Genomic DNA, 23,144 nt, shown 5'->3' on the forward strand with positions numbered 1-23,144 from the left:
ATCAGCACTCATACCTTGAGATTCTTCATGAATACAGGCTCTGATAAACCACATTGGAGCGATTGCAGTGTGTGGAATCTTTTGTATAATATTTATTTTATATCCAGGACTTGCTCAAAGACATTAGTATGTCTGTAATATTTTCCAATATCCCCCAATATAATAAAATATTGTATTGACACACTTTTATTGAGGAAGCATACGTTGAATTCTTGTTTAAAGTACGAGAAGGGTGACATGGTCTTGGCATATGCTGAAGTCTTGTTTAAAGTCTTGTTTAAAGTACGAGAAGGGTGACATGGTCTTGGCATATGTTGAAGTCTTGTTTAAAGTAAGAGAAGGGTGACATGGTCTTGGCATATGTTGAAGTCTTGTTTAAAGTAAGAGAAGGGTGACATGGTCTTGTCTTTGGGTTTTTCAGAGAAAAGGAAACTTTTGTAGTAATATGACCCAAAGGCAAATAGTTCAGAGAATTTGTGTGACAATTATTTATAAAATGTCTGTATGGATTAATAATGTTATGTTCATCAATAATGTTAATTCCATCATATAAGCATAATAAAAGATGCACTATGCAGAAATTGCTCCGCTCTTTTCCTGGTTGCTAAAATCCTGATAGTTTACCTCATTTCAGTTTCAGACAAAACAAGCAAGTACTGTAGAGTGTAGAGAATCATCTTAACCGCAGTGAAATATATTTTCAATAACTAAAAATATAGTATTTTCAGCTGTTTGAAGCTTGTGTACAAAATCGAAAGTAAAAATGCAAAATCGAACAGAATCTACCGCTTGAACAGATCTACCAACTTGCTTACAATGAGAATGACATTATCTATAACCCACATTTCTATATGAATTTTGTTGGGTCGCCCAAAAAGTTACATAATTGGAGCTTTAATATATTACGTCAAAGTAAATCACGTATTTCACGAGTTGAAGATTTACAGAATATCACAAAAGTGAGTACACCCCTCACATTTTTGTAAATATTTGAGTATATCTTTTCATGTGACAACACTGAAGAAATCACACTTTGCTACAATGTAAAGTAGTGGTTACAGCTTTAATAAGCTGTCACTTCAAAATAACTCAACACACAGCCATTAATGTCTAAACCACTGGCAACAAAAGTGAGTACACCACTAAGTGAAAATGTCCAAATTGGGCCCAACGTGTCAATATTTTGTGTGGCCACCATCATTTTACAGCACTGCCTTAAGCCTCCTGGGCATAGAGTTCACCAGAGCTTCACAGGTTGCCACTGGAGTCCTCTTCCACTCCTCCATGACAACATCACGGAGCTGGTGGATGTTAGAGACCTTGCACTCCTCCACCTTCCGTTTGAGGATGCCCCACAGATGCTCAATAGGGTTTAGGTCTGGAGACATGCTTGGCCAGTCCACCACCTTTACCCACAGCTTCTTTAGCAAGGCAGTGGTCGTCTTGGAGGTGTGTTTGGGGTCATTATCATGTTGGAATACTGCCCTGCGGCCCAGTCTCCGAAGGGAGGGGATCATGCTCTGCTTCAGTATGTCACAGTACATGTTGGCATTCATGGTTCCCTCAATGAACTGTAGCACCCCAGTGCTGGCAGCACTCATGCAGCCCCAGACCATGACACTCCCACCACCATGCTTGACTGTAGGCAAGACACACTTGTCTTTGTACTCCTCACCTGGTTGCCGCCACACACGCTTGACACCATCTGAACCAAATAAGTTTATCTTGGTCTCATCAGACCACAGGACATGGTTCCAGTAATCCATGTCCTTAGTCTGCTTGGCTTTCTTGTGCATCATCTTTAGAAGAGGCTTCCTTCTGGGACGACAGCCATGCAGACCAATTTGATGCAGTGTACGGTCTGAGCACTGACAGGCTGACCCCCCCCCCCCCTTCAACCTCTGCAGCAATGCTGGCAGCACTCATACGTCTATTTCCCAAAGACAACCTCTGGATATGACGCTGAGCACGTGCATTCAACTTCTTTGGTCGACCATGGCGAGGCCTGTTCTGAGTGGAACCTGTCCAGTTAAACCGCTGTATGGTCTTGGCCACCGTGCTGCAGCTCAGTTTCAGGGTCTTGGCAATCTTCTTATAGCCCAAGCCATCTTTATATAGAGCAACAATTCTTTTTTTCAGATCCTCAGAGAGTTCTTTGCCATGAGGTGCCATGTTGAACTTCCAGTGACCAGTCAGTATGAGGGAGTGTGAGAGCAATGACACCAAATTTAACACACCTGCTCCCCATTCACACCTGAGACCTTGTAACACTAATGAGTCACATAACACCGGGGAGGGAAAATGGCTAATTGGGCCCAATTTGGACGTTTTCACTTAGGGGTGTACTCACTTTTGTTGCCAGCGGTTTAGACATGAATGGCTGTGTGTTGAGTTATTTTGAGGGGACAGCAAATGTACACTGTTAAACAAGCTGTACACTCACTACTTTACATTGTAGCAAAGTGTAATTTCTTCAGTGTTGTCACGTGAAAATATATACTCAAAAATGTGAGGGGTGTACTCACTTTTGTGATATACTGTATGTTTTTTCGATTAAATCTGCGCATACACATTTTGTGGGTACAAATGATGCCCCACCAATGATGACTGTGCTACTCACATGTTTCAGGGAAAGAGGATTAGGGCGGACCGGTAAACTGGTCTGGGACACAAAACAGGCCCCTAGCGACCGAAACAAATCCCTGACCCTGTTACGCGTGGGGGACCGCCTAGCGGGACGGCCAGTTCTGTATCCATAGTGTCCTGGAGAATAACCACAACCTTTGCTCCAACCACCTTTGTTCCCCCCGCAGAACTCTATTATCCAGGCCGGTTCTGTAATAAATCAACAGTGTGGATACAACAGAAACCTGAGCCATAGAAACAAGGCTCAAGCACAATGAGGATAATGGAGGATGAATGGCTAACCCCAATAACTGGCCTCATTTCCACGCTCTCAGACACAAATACAGGCCAACCGAAGGTGATGTGTTGTTGTCAATGTGCCTCTGGTTTCTAGTACCCTCTGCTCTTTCTCATCTTTGTGCCATTTCAACAGTATATCGAAGGTGTAGTATGTCTGTGTGTGTGTGTGTACTCGTATGTATGTGTGTGGATGCGCGTGTGCGCACACATTTATTCATGCTTTTCTCTGTGCTCTATTGTTCGTCTATATGTAGTCCTATGTGTTTAAGTTTCAAGTACTTTGAGCTTTAAATTGAGGCTTCCTAAGCTATTGCGTTGAGAAGGACAGTAGTATTTTAAGGAGGCTATTTGATGCCTTCCCTCTTTCTGAGTTGTGAATTTGCATGGGAGTGTGTGTTGCATAATTGAAAAATTAGAGGTATCATTGTAAAGGGTGCGTGCTGGTGGCAGGGAAGTCAGGCGCAGGAGAACGAACTTGGTAAAAACTGAGTGTGTTTAATAAATGTTGATAAAACTCCAAAAAACTAAATGTACAAAATAACAAAAGTGGGTACAAAACCCGTCGCACACCAACACAATACATGCACATCACATACAATCAAACAATCTCCGACAAGGACATGAGGGGAATCAGAGGGTTAAATACACAACATGAAATTGATGGGATTGGAACCAGGTGTGAAGTAAGACAAGACAAAACCAATGGAAAATGAAAAATGGATCAGTGATGGTTAGAAGGCCGGTGACGTCGACCGCTGAACACCGCCCGAACAAAGAGAGGGACCGACTTGGGCGGAAGTCGTGACAATCATTCATATCTTCATGCCTTTCATGGACAGGGATGATTTGAGTTGGTCCGTGTAGCATTGTTATCCACTTTTGACCCAATTTAACAGAATTTATAGAAAGTATTGGTAACCCTTCACATGAATTCCTTCTCCATTATGCATTATAAGCACATTCACAATGCCGTATGAGCTATGCAACAACAGAGTTGCTAATAGCTGCTCATAAACATCTATAACTACATACATAAGGTATTATGAGCAGGGAGCATGCTTGCTTGTACTATTTTGTCATGTATCTCTTACATGTTTCTTACTTAATAACTATGAATGATTTAACAGAATTTAGGACATTATATAACAAGATGTATGTACATATTAATGAAAACATTTGATTTTATGTGTATGACCATAATTAATGTGTATTCATGTGTGGCTTGCGTGTGCTTTTACTCATTTGTGCGTGCTCAGGTTAGAATGGGAGGTGAGTATTGTGTTAGGGAACACTGACTGAGCTAGACATTAGTAACACAGACTGTGGACTCACAGTAAACATCTGTAGTTAGTCATTAACACAGTTTAAACAGCACATCCCGTCAGTCCTGTCCCGGCCTTGTTTCTGAAGATGTGAGTAAAAAATATATATTTTAATGAATGCTTTGTTTTGGCATTTCTCTTTTTCATTGGAAAATTGTCTGGTTTAATCAATGATATGTTTTTATTAGTTGATGGCAAGGTCATGAGTCAATGCTAATTCACTCTATGGGCATGTGTCCCTCCTCCTATCGTTTGGACAGGGCCATGTTTGTGGAGATTCCACAGTCGCTAGTCGTATCTTTATAAACGTTGCATGAGGAAAGATGCAACCAAAGTAACCCAAAGCATAGGGAATTAGCACACCAGTTTGTTTCTCTATGTATTACTAATATTTGAATCGCTGTGTCTTAAAGAAGAACATTGAAGTGGAGATAATTGAGTTTGTTGGTACTATCTGGTATGGGACCTCTATTTTTATTTAGCAATAATTAATGTGGTTTAATGAAGATATAGATCTTATACCAATAGAACTTGTTAATAAATACTGAGTATACAGCTACTGTGTGAACATCAGATTAACGTATACATACATCTCTATGCTGCCATTCACAAATGTGTTCCCTGTGGACAGTTTCCATTGGCTGCAGGGTCTGTAGACATCATGGGCGAGCTTTTCCTCTGTGTGACTGCGGCTCTCGCTTTGTGGTCGGCTTCAGCTCTCAGCACATCAGGTAAAAAATGTATAATCTGAAGACCCAGTAGCACGTTTTTCAATGGCATTAAACATATTGTCCACCACCAATATGATGCAATCGCCTGTAAGGTCACAGCTGTACGGACAAACACTGCAAAATGTTTATGTATTTTTGTCATGTTTCTATATAGTATATAATAGTACTGCATGTGCAAAAGGAGAGACCAGTGATTGGGTTGTGTGTAGATAGTAAAAGTGTTGTAATTCCAAATATCACAGGACTACAACAATGCACAGTTCTGGTGCTTAAAGAGTTACATTTCCTGAAAGCTTGTGTGCCATGTTGCACAAGAACATTGAATAACATTCTAACCTTACAAGACAGTTCATTGAGGTCTAATAGAAGTTGCCAATGGCAATGCAATGCAAAAATTAAAGTTTCATATTGGACAAGTACATGGCAGTGGTGGGAAACAGTACCCAAATGTCATACTGTAGAAAAAGTAAAGAAACCTTCATAGAAAATGACTCAAGTAAAAGTGAAAGTCACTCATTGAAATACTACTTGAGTAAAAGTCTAAAAGTATTAAATATACTTAAGTATTAAAAGTAAAGGGAATTGCTCAAAAATATATAAAATCTAAAGTATCAAAAGTAAAACTATGAATAATTTCAAATTCCTTATGGTATGCAAACCAGAAGGCACATTTTCTTGTGTTTTTATTTTATTATTTACTGATAGCCAGGGGCACACTCCAACACTCAGACATTATTTACTGATAGCCAGGGGCACACTCCAACACTCAGACATTATTTACTGATAGCCAGGGGCACACTCCAACACTCAGACATTATTTACTGATAGCCAAGGGCACACTCCAACACTCAGACATTATTTACTGATAGCCAGGGTCACACTCCAACACTCAGACATTATTTACTGATAGCCAGGGTCACACTCCAACATTATTTACTGATAGCCAGGGGCACACTCCAACACTCAGACATTATTTACTGATAGCCAGGGGCACACTCCAACACTCAGACATTATTTACTGATAGCCAGGGGCACACTCCAACACTCAGACATTATTTACTGATAGCCAGGGGCACACTCCAACACTCAGACATTATTTACTGATAGCCAGGGGCACACTCCAACACTCAGACATTATTTACTGATAGCCAGGGGCACACTCCAACACTCAGACATTATTTACTGATAGCCAGGGGCACACTCCAACACTCAGACATTATTTACTGATAGCCAGGGGCACACTCCAACACTCAGACATTATTTACTGATAGCCAGGGAAACACTCCAACACTCAGACATTATTTACTGATAGCCAGGGGAACACTCCAACACTCAGACATTATTTACTGATAGCCAGGGGCACACTCCAACACTCAGACATTATTTACTGATAGCCAGGGGCACACTCCAACACTCAGACATTATTTACTGATAGCCAGGGGCACACTCCAACACTCAGACATTATTTACTGATAGCCAGGGGCACACTCCAACATTATTTACTGATAGCCAGGGGCACACTCCAACACTCAGACATTATTTACTGATAGCCAAGGGCACACTCCAACACTCAGACATTATTTACTGATAGCCAGGGGCACACTCCAACACTCAGACATTATTTACTGATAGCCAGGGGCACACTCCAACATTATTTACTGATAGCCAGGGGCACACTCCAACACTCAGACATTATTTACTGATAGCCAAGGGCACACTCCAACACTCAGACATTATTTACTGATAGCCAGGGGCACACTCCAACACTCAGACATTATTTACTGATAGCCAGGGGAACACTCCAACACTCAGACATTATTTACTGATAGCCAGGGGTACACTCCAACACTCAGACATTATTTACTGATAGCCAGGGGCACACTCCAACACTCAGACATTATTTACTGATAGCCAGGGGCACACTCCAACACTCAGACATTATTTACTGGTAGCCAGGGGAACACTCCAACACTCAGACATTATTTACTGATAGCCAGGGAAACACTCCAACACTCAGACATTATTTACTGATAGCCAGGGGCACACTCCAACACTCAGACATGATTTACTGATAGCCAGGGGCACACTCCAACACTCAGACATTATTTACTGATAGCCAGGGGCACACTCCAACACTCAGACATTATTTACTGATAGCCAGGGGCACACTCCAACACTCAGACATTATTTACTGATAGCCAGGGGCACACTCCAACACTCAGACATGATTTACTGATAGCCAGGGGCACACTCCAACACTCAGACATTATTTACTGATAGCCAGGGGCACACTCCAACACTCAGACATTATTTACTGATAGCCAAGGGCACACTCCAACACTCAGACATTATTTACTGATAGCCAGGGTCACACTCCAACATTATTTACTGATAGCCAGGGGCACACTCCAACACTCAGACATTATTTACTGATAGCCAGGGGCACACTCCAACATTATTTACTGATAGCCAGGGGCACACTCCAACACTCAGACATTATTTACTGATAGCCAGGGTCACACTCCAACATTATTTACTGATAGCCAGGGGCACACTCCAACACTCAGACATTATTTACTGATAGCCAAGGGCACACTCCAACACTCAGACATTATTTACTGATAGCCAGGGTCACACTCCAACATTATTTACTGATAGCCAGGGGCACACTCCAACACTCAGACATTATTTACTGATAGCCATGGGCACACTCCAACACTCAGACATTATTTACTGATAGCCAGGGGCACACTCCAACACTCAGACATTATTTACTGATAGCCAGGGGCACACTCCAACACTCAGACATTATTTACTGATAGCCAGGGGAACGCTCAGACACTCAGACATTATTTACTGATAGCCAGGGGCACACTCCAACACTCAGACATTATTTACTGATAGCCAGGGGAACACTCCAACACTCAGACATTATTTACTGATAGCCAGGGGCACACTCCAACACTCAGACATTATTTACTGATAGCCAAGGGCACACTCCAACACTCAGACATTATTTACTGATAGCCAGGGTCACACTCCAACATTATTTACTGATAGCCAGGGGCACACTCCAACACTCAGACATTATTTACTGATAGCCAGGGGCACACTCCAACACTCAGACATTATTTACTGATAGCCAGGGGCACACCCCAACACTCAGACATGATTTACTGATAGCCAGGGGAACACTCCAACATTATTTACTGATAGCCAGGGGCACACTCCAACACTCAGACATTATTTACTGATAGCCAGGGGCACACTCCAACACTCAGATATTATTTACTGATTATTTTATTTCGGAATGTAGTGAAGTAAAAGTAGTCTAAAAGTAATCTAAATAGTAAAGTATAGTACTTTAAAGTATTTTTACTTCAGTACTTTACACCACTGGTACATGATAGTCCCTCCTTGTTATAACCGGTTTTCCTCCTCTTAATGCCAAATGAACATACCTGGTATTGTTGGTCAGTGTTTTCCAGCGGTCCTGAGGCCCACATGCTTCTGCGCTCCAAAAGGGCCAACAGCTTCCTGGAGGAACTGAAGCCTCCATCGATGGAGCGGGAATGCCTGGAGGAGAGATGTGAGTTTGAGGAGGCAAGGGAGATTTTCATAGCCAGGGAAGCCACGGTAAGCTGTTTTTAATTCAATTAAATGTTACGTTTTTGAGTATACCATTTCTGTATGAATTGAGTATATCAACTCTGTACGGATAAGGAATAATAGACATTGACAGTTTTCTACTACTTTTCAGTTGGAATTCTGGACGGTTTATACAGGTCAGTGAAGTCTTTTGTTTCCGAATAGACTCATATATCCTTCTAACTGCCTTGCATTTTATACTATTTATGTTGTACACTTTGTAAGGACATTGGCAAACATGTATATTCGGGAATCAGTTGAATGAACAAACAGATATCTACACAATGTTTAAACTACAAGCAAATGTTTTCTACCAAAACAGCTTCACTGTCGGTCTCCCTGTGTCAATATACTGTACCTCTCAGACACAACGTACAAAGCTTCTGTCCTGTGGTGGAGAGAAGATGTTGTTCAGGGTTACATCTGTCTTTGGTATCTTAGATGGAAATCAGTGCATTTCAAACCCATGTGTGAATGGGACCTGTGTGGACCTCTACCAGTCCTATGCCTGCCGCTGCAATCTAGGATTTGAGGGAAAAGACTGCGACCAACGTGAGCTCCTGACACCGCTGTGTTTGATACGTTTGCACCTGCGATGTTCTTGACTTAAGGGTGTTTGTTGTGTATCTTTTTCTGTGATCAACTTTCTGTTTTCTAATATATGAGAAACAAGCATTAACATGTGTTTGTCATGTCTGTGATGTGAAACGTCTTTTCTGATTTGTGTGTTTTGTCTGGGACTTGTTACATCTCTGGTTCTGGTTCTGTTCCTTGTGTCAGTGCTTCTTTGTGTTTTGGCTTTGATACGGTCTGTTGTGTTTAGCTAGCACAGCCACTAATTGTGCAATAGCCAACGGTGGTTGTGACCATGAGTGCCAAAACCACAAGGATGGCCTGAGGCGTACCTGCAGCTGTGTCCAGGGATACCGTCTCCACCAAAACTCTAGACACTGTGTCCCCGAAGGTAAGAATTACTCTGGGGCCCTGTTTAGAAACAACCCTGGCTATGCCTGGCTCTTTTCTGTGGTACAGGGAATTCTCCTCAAACGGGATAACATTTATGTAGGGGATTGTCTAACTTGTAAGTATGTGTTGTAAAAATGTGTACAAGAGTACACAGTGTTTTGGAAATGTTCATCCATGTGTGTCTTAAATGAAAATCTCGAGCAGGTGGAGAAAGCAGAATGAGACAGGTGGAAAGGACGGGACAGCGATGTTGTTTCCATAAGTAGATAAATTGGTCTAATTTAGCATGTATGGTAACGCCTCAACCCTTAGATACCTCTTCAATTTGAGCTAAAAAAAAAGTTAATAATGACAATGTTTTGTGTTTTGTGTGTCTACGGTGCCCAAATAAATGAAAATAGAGATACATTCTAATTGAGCGAGGTGTGAACAAAGTGAACAACCCTTAAAATTAAGCAATAAGGAACGGGGGGGTGGTATATGGCCAATATACCACGGCTAAGGGCTGTCCTCTAGCACGACGCAATGCGGAGTGCCTTATCACAAATCCCAGAGGAGCCTTATTGCTATTATAACCTGCTTACCAACGTAATTCGAACAGTAAAAATAACTGTTTTGTCATACCTGTTGTATATGGTCTGATATACCACGGCTGTCAGCCAATCAGCATTCAGGGCTCGACCCACCCAGTTTAGGATTCAAAACAATGCATTCTAAAATAAATCACACACACCAGTGGCGGTCAGTGACATTAAAGGGTGGACAAAATGGCCTTATTTCTATTACAGCATATTGGATGACTCTCATTCATACTCTAGTCACCCAGTTCAATGTGACAGCGATAGGTTTAGGCTACTACATGATACTACAATTTTCCCTATACCCATCATGGTTGCTACACCCTAGCCTATGAATGAAAGTTTACAACATAGGTGCCCACAGGTCGAGAGACAAATTTGAGGTAACAGTGATACATGGCACACAGTGACATTCAACACCGCCTTGCACACTCTTGCCTGCACCTAGCTGATATAGGGTGTAATCATTAGTCCAACAGTTGCAAACGAGAGTTTCTATTGAAAAATTCAGGTATGTTTATGTAACGGTTCTCGTCTGGTGAAGGAGAAGCGGACCAAAATGCAGTGTGGTATTTTTGAGACATGTTTAATGACGATGAAAAAACACGAACAATACAAAAACAACAAACGGAACGTGAAAACCTATACAGCCTATCTGGTGACAACAAACACAGAGACAGGAACAATCACCCACGAAATACTCAAAGAATATGGCTGCCTAAATATGGTTCCCAATTAGAGACAACGATAAACACCTGCCTCTGATTGAAAACCACTCCAGACAGCCATAGACTTTGCTAGATAACCCCACTAAGCCACAAACCCAACACCCCACAAAACTCCAAGACAAAACACACCACAATAAACCCATGTCACACCCTGGCCTGACCAAATAAATGAAGACAAACACAATATATTACGACCAGGGCGTGACAGAACCCCCCACCCCCCCCTAAGGTGCGGACTCCCGGATGCACATCAAAACAATAGGGGAGGGTCCGGGTGGGCGTCTGTCCATGGTGGCGGCTCCGGCGCGGGACGTGGACCCCACTCTATTAATGTCTTAATCCCTCCTCCTCGCGTCCTATGATATTCCACCCTCGCCGCCGACCATGGCCTAGTAGTCCTCACCCAGAACCCCACTGAACTGAGGGGCAGCTCGGGACTGAGGCGCAGCTCGGGACTGAGGGGTAGCTCGGGACTGAGGGGAAGCTCGGGACTGAGGTGAAGCTCGGGACTGAGGGGAAGCTCAGCACTGAGAGGAAGTCCAGCACTGAGAGGAAGCCCAGCACTGAGAGGAAGCCCAGCACTGAGAGGAAGCCCAGCACTGAGAGGAAGCTCAGCACTGAGAGGAAGCTCAGGCAGGTAGTTGGATCCGGCAGATCCTGGCTGGCTGGCGATTCTGGCAGATCCTGGCTGACTGGCGGATCTGTAAGATTCTGGCTGACTGGCGGATCTGGAAGAGTCTGGCTGACTGGCAGATCTAGAAGAGTCTGGCTGACTGGCAGATCTGGAAGAGTCTGGCTGACTGGCAGATCTGGAAGAGTCTGGCTGACTGGCGGATCTGGAAGAGTCTGGCTGACTGGCGGATCTGGAAGAGTCTGGCTGACTGGCAGATCTGGAAGAGTCTGGCTGACTGGCAGATCTGGAAGAGTCTGGCCGACTGGCAGATCTGGAAGAGTCTGGCTGACTGGTGAATCTGGAAGAGTGGCTGATTGGCAGCTCCTTGCAGACTGGCAGCTCCTTGCAGACTGACAGCTCTGGCTGCTCCATGCAGACTGACAGCTCTGGCTGCTCCATGCAGACTGACAGCTCTGGCTGCTCCATGCAGACTGGCAGCTCTGGCTGCTCCATGCAGACTGACAGCTCTGGCTGCTCCATGCAGACTGACAGCTCTGGCTGCTCCATGCAGACTGGCAGCTCTGGCTGCTCCATGCAGACTGGCAGCTCTGGCTGCTCCTTGCAGACTGGCAGCTCCTTGCAGACTGGCAGCTCCTTGCAGACTGACAGCTCTGGCTGCTCCATGCAGACTGAGATCTCTGTAGAGGAGGAAGGCTCTGGCAGCGCTGAACAGGCGGGAGACTCCGGCAGCGCAGGAGAGGAGGAAGGCTCCGGAAGCGCTGGAGAGGCGAGGCGCACTGTATGACTGATGCGTGGTGCTGGGAATGGTGGTACTGGGCCGAGGACACGCACAGGAAGCCTGGTGCGGGGAGCTGCCACCGGAGGGCTTGTGTGTGGAGGTGGTACTGGGTAGACCGGACCGTGCAGGCGCACTGGAGCTCTTGAGCACCGAGCCTGCCCAACCTTACCCGGTTGAATACTCCCGGTCGCTCTGTCAGTGCGGCGAGGCGGAATAGCCCGCACTGGGCTATGCAGGCGAACCGGGGACACCGTGCGCAAGGCTGGTGCCATGTAAGCCAGCCCAAGGAGCCGCACTGGGGACCAGATGCGTAGAACCGGCTTCATGGCATTTGGCTCGACGCTCAATCTAGCCCGGCCGATACGCGGAGCTGGAATATACCGCACCGGGCTATGCACCCAAACTGGAGACACCGTGCACACCACAGCATAACACGGTGCCTGCCCGGTCTCTCCAGCCCCCCGGTAACCACAGGAAGTTGGCATAGGTCTCCTACCTAGCGTCGCCATACTCCCTGTGAGCCACCCCCCAAGAATTTTTTGGGGCTGACTCTCAGGCTTCCATCCGCGTCGCCTCCTCATACCAGCGCCTCTCAGCTTTTGCCACCTCCAGTTCTTCTTTGGGGCGTCGATATTCTCCAGGCTGATCCCAGGGTCCTTCTCCGAACAATTCGTCCTCCCATGTCCATTCCTCTCTTTGTTGCTCCTGCACTTGCTGTTCCCTGTTACCACGCCGCTTGGTCCTGTTGTGGTGGGTGATTCTGTAACGGTTCTCGTCTGGTGAAGGAGAAGCGGACCAAAATGCAGCGTGGTATTTTTGAGACATGTTTAATGACGATGAAAAAACACGAACAATACAAAAACAACAAACGGACCGTGAAAGGCTGTATAGGTTATCTTTTTTTTATTAAAAAATCATTTATTACCTTCAATACCATTCATTCTTGACAACTCATAATTTTCATACATACTCCAATAATGGTATTTTAATTTAACTAAACAAAAACCCCAAACAAAACATCAGGGGAGCATCTTCCCTCCCCGTCACCCTACAAACTACCTTTCCCTATCTCCCCGTCCCTAATCTATCCCCTTACAAATCTAAATGACACCCAGTCCTAAACCCCCCTTCCACCTCTCCCGAGCAGCATGCTGCCCCCACTTCCTCTCCTCCCTCTTCATCCTCCCCCTCAAATCTCCTTCCACCCTCCTCACTATCCCTTCCACCCCCCAATCTCTCCCTGTCTTCACCATGTTCTGCCTGGCTTCCCACAGCCCCCGTTTAAAGAGACTCATGAGAAGCCAGAGCAGAAACCTGTCCCTATCCGTCCCTCTCGCTCTCCCTACACCTCTCTCTAACCTGGCCCACGTCAATACAAAATCCCCCCTTACCAAACCTAACAACACCTGTGCCCTAGCCCATACTACTCCGGCAAAGGCACATTCCCAAAAGACATGGCGCACAGTATCTTCCCTGCCACAAGAGGATCTTGGACAGGTGGGGGATTGCACCAAACTATACCGGTACATGATGGAACGTACCGGCAAGCACTTATGGAGGCTCAACCAATTCAGGTCCTTGAGCCTGTTGTCCAGACCCCGCGCCTGCACTCCCTCCCAGACCACTTCCGAGATGCCCACTACAGGCGCCGGACTCCCTGCCTTTCTGACCTCCTCGTACAGGTGCCTGTGATCTAAACCTACTCGGGCAACTTCAACCTCAGGGTGCGCACGCAGCCACTTGGCCGCATGACCAAAGTGCCACGGCAGCTGTTCCGCCCGAGGACCCGTGTTAGACCACACCATTACGCTTCTCGCCTGATACGAGAAGAACACCCGCAGGAGGTAACCAGACGGGTGTATCACTGGATGAGCAAGCTCCGTTAACAAGAAAAAACACGAACAATACAAAAACAACAAATGGACCGTGAAAGGCTGTATAGGTTATCTTTTTTAAAATAATTTATTACCTTCAATACCATTCATTCTTGACAACTCATAATTTTCATACATACTCCAATAATGGTATTTTAATTTAACTAAACAAAAACCCCAAACAAAACATCAGGGGAGCATCTTCCCTCCCCGTCACCCTACAAACTACCTTTCCCTATCTCCCCGTCCCTAATCTATCCCCTTACAAATCTAAATGACACCCAGTCCTAAACCCCCTTCCACCTCTCCCGAGCAGCATGCTGCCCCCACTTCCTCTCCTCCCTCTTCATCCTCCCCCTCAAATCTCCTTCCACCCTCCTCACTTGGGGCGGCAGCATAGCCTAGTGGTTAGAGCTTTGGACTAGTAACCGGAAGGTTGCGAGTTCAAACCCCCGAGCTGACAAGGTACACTGTTCCCAGGCCGTCATTGAAAATAAGAATGTGTTCTTAACTGACTTGCCTGGTTAAATAAAGGTAAAAAAAAATTGTGTCCAGCTTGAGGGGGAAATATGGTACCCCCCTACCTCCCTCCCCGATGGGACAGAGCATGCGTGCTGGCGACCCACTCGCACCTGCCACTCCACATGAACTGAAACACAAGCCTCACTAGAACTAGAGGCCTCCTCAGACAAGCCGGCAATGGGTAGATGTACGCCAAATACAAAAGAGATGGCAACACATCCACCTTTAGGACCAGGACTTTGCCCATAAAAGACAAATACCTAGCCTTCCACATTGCTAGCTTCCTCTGTACCACTGCGATATGCATGTTCCAGTTTAGCGTTGCTGAGCCGGAAGTCCCAAAATGGACCCCGAGAATCCTCAGGGCCCCCTCACAGAGAGATAACCGCCCGGGCACATCCGTTCTACCGCGCCATCTTCCAAAAAACTTGACGGAAGACCTTGCATGGTTCAGAACCGCTCCCGACGCTCGGGTGAAATCCCCAAAGATGGCAAGGGACCTTGTCAGGCACGAGTCCTTGCACAGCAGCAAGGAAGTATCGTTGGCGTACTGCATCATCTTAACACGCAGCCCACCACTTCCAGGGATCAACAAGCCTTCCACCCCTGTTTCTGCCCTAATGGCAGCCCCCAGAGGCTCCATGTACAGAACGAAGAGGAGAGCCGAGAGTGGGCACCCCTGCCTGACCCCAGACGTGACTATTTACACTAACTCGGCACCCCGCTCCGACATGTAATGTACGAATCCATCCTATGAACTTCTCCCCAAATCCTAATGGACCTAACACTCTGAATAAAAAGGATCTATTCACGCGATCAAAGGCTTTCGCCTGATCTAGCGCTGCTACCATTAAAGGCAGTCATCTATCTTCAACCCAAGCAGTGGAGTCCCTGACTAACTGTAGGTTCCATCTAATAGAGCGGCCCTCTACCCCGCACGTCTGATCCTCATGGACGACGTAGGGAAGGGCTGTGCGCAACCGGTCTGCTAAAACCTTTGCAAGTAGCTTGTAATCTACACACAGCATGGTCAACGGCCGCCAGTTGCCAAGGTCTGTTACTTCCCCCTTCTTATATAAAAGTGACAGCACACCAACAGCCATTGATCCCCCCGGGACCCCCGTCTCAAGGATGGCCTTCAAGACTTTGAGGACCACTGGTCCAAGTATACCCCAAAACTTGAGATAAAACTCAGCCGGCAGCCCATCTATCCCAGGTACCTTCCCTTTTCCCATCCTCCGAAGAGCGCTCTCAACCTCTTCTAGTGAGATCTGGGCCTCCATCACTTCTCTAATGTCCTCCAGCAACCGCCTGGACAAGTGTTCTAAAAACACATTTCCCTGCTCTACATCTATTTCCCTTTCCTTAAATAAACCTTGGAAATGATCAGTTGTCACCCTGACCATATCCTCTTGTTCTCTAACTATACTACCATTTTCTTCCCTAACACCATGCATTACCTTCCTACTCTGTCTGGCCCTAACCGACTTAAAGAACATAGCAGAACAAGTCCCATTGTGTTCTAGAAAGCCACTATGCGCACGCTCCAGGAAAGCTCGAGCCTTCCGCTCCTGCAACTCCCTGAGCTGCGCCTTTAGGGTTGCGGATCCCTCCCAGTCAAACGACCCGCCGAGGTTGCCTGCCTCGTATTCGAGTTCAATTAACCTTTGGATACGATCCACCTCCCTCCTCTCCTCCCTTTTTTTCCTCTTGCAATACCCTATTATAAAAGCCCTAATCCTCACCTTAACTAATTCCCACCACTCTAACACCCCCTCACACATGGACCGGAGGCTTTCAAGCCTCCAAAAGAAACCAAAAAACCCGTCAACAAAAGCCTGCTCCTCCAGCACATCCCGATCTAACTTTCAGTACCCCCTACCAAAGAGGCAGACTGGCGACCCCACCTGCAGGAGCACCCCGTCGTGATCCGAAAAGAAAACAGGCAACAGCCGCCCAGACAACTTACCCAAAGACCTGGGTACAAAAATATAGTCGAGCCTCCGCGCAACCCCCCTGGAGTTGCGCCATGTAGGACCGGCCATTTTCGGAGTAGTGTGCAGGCCACCATCAACCAGACCATGGCAAGCCATTAGCCCGGTGATGGTGCCTGCACTGCTATCCCCCCTATTCCTAAATCTGTATTAAAGTCCCCCCCTATCACTAATTTCCTATTTGTGACACACAGGGGCGCCAGACAGTCCACCATCTCCCTCCTGTCTGCCACCACCTGTGGCCCATACACCACCACTAATCTAAATTTACAATCCCTTATCGTGACATCCACCCCTATGACCCTCCCCTGCATCACCACAAAAGAACCCTCCACTTTTACCTCCCTGTGTCCACACAAAATCCCTACCCCCGATGAGTGCACCCCCCCAATACCCCAAATCGACTCCCCCTTGTCCCACTCCCTCTTAAACCTACTAACATCCCCTCCATCCCTCAGGTGAACCTCCTGTAAAAAACAAAAATCAAACCCCACACCCTCCAAATAACTAAAAACCGCCCTCCTCTTAACAAAATCCCTTAAACCCCTTACATTTAAACTAACAAAAGTAAAATTAGACCCCGTGAAAGAATAAAATAAAAACTCCACTTGCTCTTCCACCGTCTCCTTCTCCACCACCCCTCCCTCGCTTTCTTCTCTCTCATGCTCCTCCACTTGGTTGCCTTCTTCCGCCGCTTTTCCTGGTTCTCCTACTCCCGTGCCTTCCGTTTCCTTCTCTCTTCCATCCTCCGCTTCTTGCTCCTCCTCCTTCCTTGCCGCCTTCCCCTCTGGACCTGTACTCTGGTCATGAGGCATGCTTCCTTCCCCTCCTCTTCTTCCCCCATCCCCCGCTCCTGCTCCCCCCCAGCCGCAGATGCATATGACCTCTGACGAGCCGGGCACCCCCGCCACAGGTGTGCTGACGAGCCACACCCGTGGCACGTCTTAGGCTTGTCACAATCCTTCACCTCGTGCTCCCCAGATCCACAAAATCTGCATTTTCTTGTGCTGCACGAGGCGAAGATGTGGCCGTAGGCCATACAGCGCCTGCAAAATGGGGGCTGACGTGCATAAAACAACATCCCCCTGTCAGCCCCTAGGGAGAACATAGCAGCAGGATGGAGGTAGCCACCATGTCCCTTTGTGTCCTCCCTGAGGAGGGCCTGGAAGCCTCTCCTCCCATTCCAAAACCCAAGGGAGTCTTTGAGGTGCCTTCCAAGCAAACTGAATCGTGTTGGCCAGCCCAATGCCAGGGACCGACCGTGTTGATGGATTTTGCACCATCTCCGCAAGGAGAATGGCGCACCCGGCTCACGTTCTCTTCTCTTCCAAAACAAGGAAAAAAGAAAAACCAAAGTGACTGATCCTATCTGGTGCAAACTAACACAGAGACAGGAACAATCATCCACGAAATACTCAAAGAATATGGCTGCCTAAATATGGTTCCCAATCAGAGACAACGATAAACACCTGCCTTTGATTGAGAACCACTCCAGACAGCCATAGACTTTGCTAGATAACCCCACTAAGCCACACACCCAACACCCCACAAAACCCCAAGATAAAACACACCACAATAAACCCATGTCACACCCTGGCCTGACCAAATAAATGAAGACAAACACAATATATTACGACAGTTTATCCCTGTTTTGTTCCATTTGCTTGCGTTTAAGAAACCTTTTCAACAGAATTGGAGGAATAAATACACCCCTGATCACGTGTAAACACAGTTCACGTTCATAGCGTTGTATTCCTTCTCGCATATATGCGCTCTCCTCCTCTCACCTTTTCCCTTTGCTTGTGGACCTCAATGCACAACACATCAGCTGTATGTGACCAGGCCAAAAAAACTTTCCAAGTCAAACCGCTACACACAGCCTACATCGTTGTCACCATATTAGGCCGCTGCATTCATGCAGTAACTTTACAGTGTACAGTCAGTAAGCAGTTACACCAGTGGGCCCGGTGGCAATAAATGAGTAATACCAAAATCTTACCTTGAGTTGGAAGAGTTCCAGTGTTGTGTTGAAAAGTCATAGCCAGGGCCTTCTGTAGTGGCGCAGTGGTCTACAGTCAGTAATGAGGACAAACTGGGCATCTACATCTACCTTAGCTGTGCCACTAGATATTCTTGGTTCGAGTCCAGGCTGTGTCGCAGCCGGCAGCGACCGGGAGGCCCATGGGGCGGCGCACAATAGGCCCAAGTGTCACAACAGGCCCAAGGGTTAGGGAGGGCTTGGCCGGCAGGGATATCCTTGACTCATCGTGCACTAGCTCTCCTGTGGCGGGCCGGGCACAGTGCACTGGTGCGGCTGGATTCTGGGTTGGATGGGCATTGTGTCAAGAAGCAGTATGGGGTTGTGTTTCGGAGGATGCATGGCTCTTGACCTTCGCCTCTCCAGAGTCCGTGAATGAGTTGCAGCAGTGAGACAAGACTGTAACTACTACCAATTGGGGAGAAAAAAGGGGTGAAAAGTACAAGAACAAAAATAAGAATGAGTTATAGCCAGCTAGCTAACATAGCACCCCTCTGTTTGAGCAGGGTGTTTCAGTAAGCTAAACTATTTGCTAGCTAACATAGCACCCCTCTGTTTGAGCAGGGTGTTTTAGTAAGCTAAACTATTTGCTAGCTAACATAGCACCCCTCTGTTTGAGCAGGGTGTTTCAGTAAGCTAAACTATTTGCTAGCTAACATAGCACCCCTCTGTTTGAGCAGGGTGTTTCAGTAAGCTAAACTATTTGCTAGCTAACATAGCACCCCTCTGTTTGAGCAGGGTGTTTTAGTAAGCTAAACTATTTGCTAGCTAACATAGCACCCCTCTGTTTGAGCAGGGTGTTTCAGTAAGCTAAACTATTTGCTAGCTAACATAGCACCCCTCTGTTTGAGCAGGGTGTTTCAGTAAGCTAAACTATTTGCTAGCTAACATAGCACCCCTCTGTTTGAGCAGGGTGTTTCAGTAAGCTAAACTATTTGCTAGCTAACATAGCACCCCTCTGTTTGAGCAGGGTGTTTCAGTAAGCTAAACTATTTGCTAGCTAACATAGCACCCCTCTGTTTGAGCAGGGTGTTTCAGTAAGCTAAACTATTTGCTAGCTAACATAGCACCCCTCTGTTTGAGCAGGGTGTTTCAGTAAGCTAAACTATTTGCTAGCTAAGAAAGTGAAACTGAAAGTTATATATATTTTTTAATTGTTATATTTAGTATATTTTTATCTAAAAATGATAACTTTTTAAATGTTTTTTAACTTTTTAAATCTTTATGAAATTCACTCAGGAGGATGGCCCTCCCCTTCCTCCTCTGAGGAGCCTCCACTGACACAGTCTCTCTTCATTCCTTTCTTACCTTTAGGTGCCCACTCCTGTGGGCAGATACTGGTGGCCAAGACCTCCTACAGTAAACCCATTCAAGGACTACTGCCCTGGCTGGTAGGGGGAGAAATGGGCAAGAAGGGGGAGAGCCCCTGGCAGGTACCATCCATACCTTGATTCATACACTACCCATGCATTGATTCTGTTTCAGTACCCATGCACTACAACTGACATCAAAAGTAGTCTAGTGTCAAGATGATTCTGCTTCCGAGCCCATAAAGGGAAAAGATAGACATTTCCAGATTTGCAGGGCAATATTATTTTTTTCATTCATTTGGGGTTGAAACTGGATCTAACAGGATCTATACAACCAATGACGTGGGATGTGGAACATTAGACTACATGTTGACATTAGACTACAGCGGAAATCTGAAAACATCTGACAAACATACATTTAGGAGTGTAATACAGCTTTAAAAATTCATAACGTTGTTTGTGTGTGTGCTTGTGTGTGTCTTAGGCTCTTGTGTTGAATGCAAAGGGGAAGTTTCACTGCGGAGGGGTCTTAATTGATGAGAAATGGGTCCTCACCGCAGCCCATTGCCTGACCAGTAGCCTTCGCTTCAGCGTCAGACTGGGTAAGTCACATTATACCTTCATCACTAACCCGATACAAGGTGAGTGGATTATTACGATAATAATTATTATACACTCCAGCAGACCGATCCTTCTCATCTTCTTCTCCCTATACATGGCCAGATTAGGTTAGTGTTCAATAGGGCATGCAAAAGAAAAGTTTAAAACCAATTGCAATGGAAAATGAGTGTTTCTTATCAGTGACTGTAAAACACTTTATCCTATGTTGCTGCAACCCGCTCTTTATCACTGATTATCCATATTTAACTTTCACTCATCTACTATTTCAACAACAGGTGACTACGAGCGCTATAAGTTGGAGGGCACCGAAGTCACCGTGCCGGTGATCAAGACCTTCTCTCACCCGAACTATGATAAAGACACGGTGGACAACGACATCGCCCTGCTGCGCCTGGCCTCTCCTGTCTCCTTCTCCGAGTACATCCTCCCGGCATGCCTCCCTAGCCGCGCTCTGGCCCAGGGTGTGCTCCACCTCAACGGCACACGCACAGTGGTGACGGGTTGGGGCAAGGAGGAGCAGAACTCCCAGCGCTTCACCTCAGCCCTCAACTTCATCGAGGTGCCACTGGTGGAGCATGAGCTGTGTGCCCGTCACATGGTCAACAACGTGACAGGCAATGTTCTGTGCGCCGGTGTGCTAGGACGGCGGGAGGACGCATGCGAGGGCGACAGTGGCGGCCCAATGGTCACCTTGTACCGTGATACCTGGTTCCTCATCGGCCTAGTGTCCTGGGGTGAGGGCTGTGGTGACGTGGACAAACTGGGCATCTACACCAAGGTGTCCAACTACAATGAGTGGATTGAGAGTGTTCGGAAGGGGTGAGACAAAGCTCCTGAGCCCTAAGACAAGTCCCTCTATGCTTCCTACTACCTTTCCTTCCCTCCATCCTTCCCTACTGAGTCTATCCACCCGGCTACAGTATAGATATGTAACATGCTTTGTGAAATAAATCAACACATTCTCAAGTTTCACAGTTTTTCTTTAATGTTACTTGGCAGATTCATTATTTTTTCATCTTTACAAACAAAGGTACAGTAGAATACTGGCCTTTGGTATAATTCACATTTTTTATTTTATTTATGTTGGCAATTCAGTTAAGAACAAATTCTTATTTAAGTAGACGGCCTACTCCAGCTAAAGTCTAACATTGCTGGGCCAATTGTGCACTATGGGACCCCCTATCACAGCCAGTTATGATACAGCCTGGAATCAAACCAGGATCTGCAGTGATGCCTCTAGCACTGAGACAGACCGCTGCACCACTCGGGAGATTCTAATCACACTTTATTTGGATAGTCCCATAAAGATGATCTACAGATGGTCATACTATTAAAAAAACTATTTGTTGATAAGCAACTGCTTGCTAAGGTTAGGGTTACAAGTTTAGAGTAAAGGGTAAGGGTTAGGGTTAGGTTAAGGGTTAAGGTTAGGGTTAGGATAAGGGTTAAGGTTTTCCTATGAGATTTACAGTGATATACTTTCTTAAAGGGATTGTAGTTGCCTAATATTCAGCCCTAGTTCGTACAGAAGTATTTTTTCCATTGGCTATTTCTACCTTGTTGTAGCACATATAGTATCACAGTTAAAGGCCAGCACTTGTACAAACAGTTGTACAACAATTTATTTTAGAAATTCACAGATATACAGTCTCAATTATCAAATGGTTGATTTCTTTTCTCTAGTCTAGATTTTTTTGTCTCTTGTCTTGATTTTTTTTATGGCTTAAACATGTCAGACACATAGCTTCAGTAAAGTCAGTAAAATATTTTTGGCTACACAAGCAGCGCATGGCACATAATGCATGTAAACATAAATCATGTAATACCAAAGACAGGTCATAGATGAACCTATAGCAATGAACAACATTAAACAAAAACTGACAAAGGGAACAGAGTGTTTAAAATGTCTGAAAGCACCTAAGATGTCCCCCATGTATATATTCAGCAGACAGTCTTATTCAGAAGCAATTAGTGCAAAGTGCCTTCCTTAAGGGTAAGTCGAAGATTTTTCACATAGTTGGCTTGGGGATTTGAACCAGTGACCTTTAGGTTACTGGCTCTATGCTCTAACAGCTTTGCTACCACTTGCCCCATATCCATGGAAGGGGAACATCTGATCATGGTTGCAGACAGGTTTACATAAAATGGGTGCTGGGACGCACTCCCAATAACAAATCAGGGCACCCTGGCGCCAGGATGGGCACCCATATAAGCGCCATATAAGAACCCCAACAGCCAAATCAAATTAAATTTTATTGGTCACGTACACATACTTTGCCGATTTTATTGCAGGTGCAGCAAAATGCTTATGTTTCTAGCTCCAACAGTGCAGTACACTGAACAATACAAAACCATACACACAAATGAAAAAAATGTAATGAAATAAATTAAGAAATATCAGAACAAGCAATGTCAGAGTCCAGAATATATATATATATATACACAGTGTCTTCGGAAAGTATTCAGAACCCTTTA

At 45.7% G+C, this 23,144-nt stretch overlaps 1 protein-coding gene across 1 annotated transcript; it reads left to right on the forward strand.

Moving 5' to 3' along the window:
* The first annotated feature begins 4,194 nt into the window (after positions 1-4,194).
* proca (protein C (inactivator of coagulation factors Va and VIIIa), a) lies at positions 4,195-21,635 on the forward strand. Its single transcript, XM_064943064.1, has 9 exons — positions 4,195-4,337; positions 4,879-4,978; positions 8,457-8,614; positions 8,739-8,763; positions 9,068-9,178; positions 9,450-9,590; positions 20,053-20,171; positions 20,533-20,650; positions 20,945-21,635. Exons 2-9 carry the CDS (start codon positions 4,909-4,911, stop codon positions 21,490-21,492), a joined length of 1,290 nt encoding a protein of 429 aa, XP_064799136.1. The 5' UTR covers positions 4,195-4,337; positions 4,879-4,908; the 3' UTR covers positions 21,493-21,635.
* The last annotated feature ends 1,509 nt before the right edge of the window (positions 21,636-23,144 follow it).

This window comes from Oncorhynchus masou, chromosome 3 (assembly GCF_036934945.1).
Source record: "Oncorhynchus masou masou isolate Uvic2021 chromosome 3, UVic_Omas_1.1, whole genome shotgun sequence".
NCBI classification, from domain to species: domain Eukaryota; kingdom Metazoa; phylum Chordata; class Actinopteri; order Salmoniformes; family Salmonidae; genus Oncorhynchus; species Oncorhynchus masou.

What these genes read in the sequence shown, in the direction of transcription:
- proca (XM_064943064.1), top strand. Translation starts at nt 4,909, where the DNA reads ATGGGCGAGCTTTTCCTCTGTGTGACTGCGGCTCTCGCTTTGTGGTCG. An exon ending in TCATAGCCAGGGAAGCCACG is followed by an intron (nt 8,615 to 8,738) that starts GTAAGCTGTTTT and finishes ACTACTTTTCAG; the next exon opens with TTGGAATTCTGGACGGTTTA. An exon ending in ATTCTGGACGGTTTATACAG is followed by an intron (nt 8,764 to 9,067) that starts GTCAGTGAAGTC and finishes TTGGTATCTTAG; the next exon opens with ATGGAAATCAGTGCATTTCA.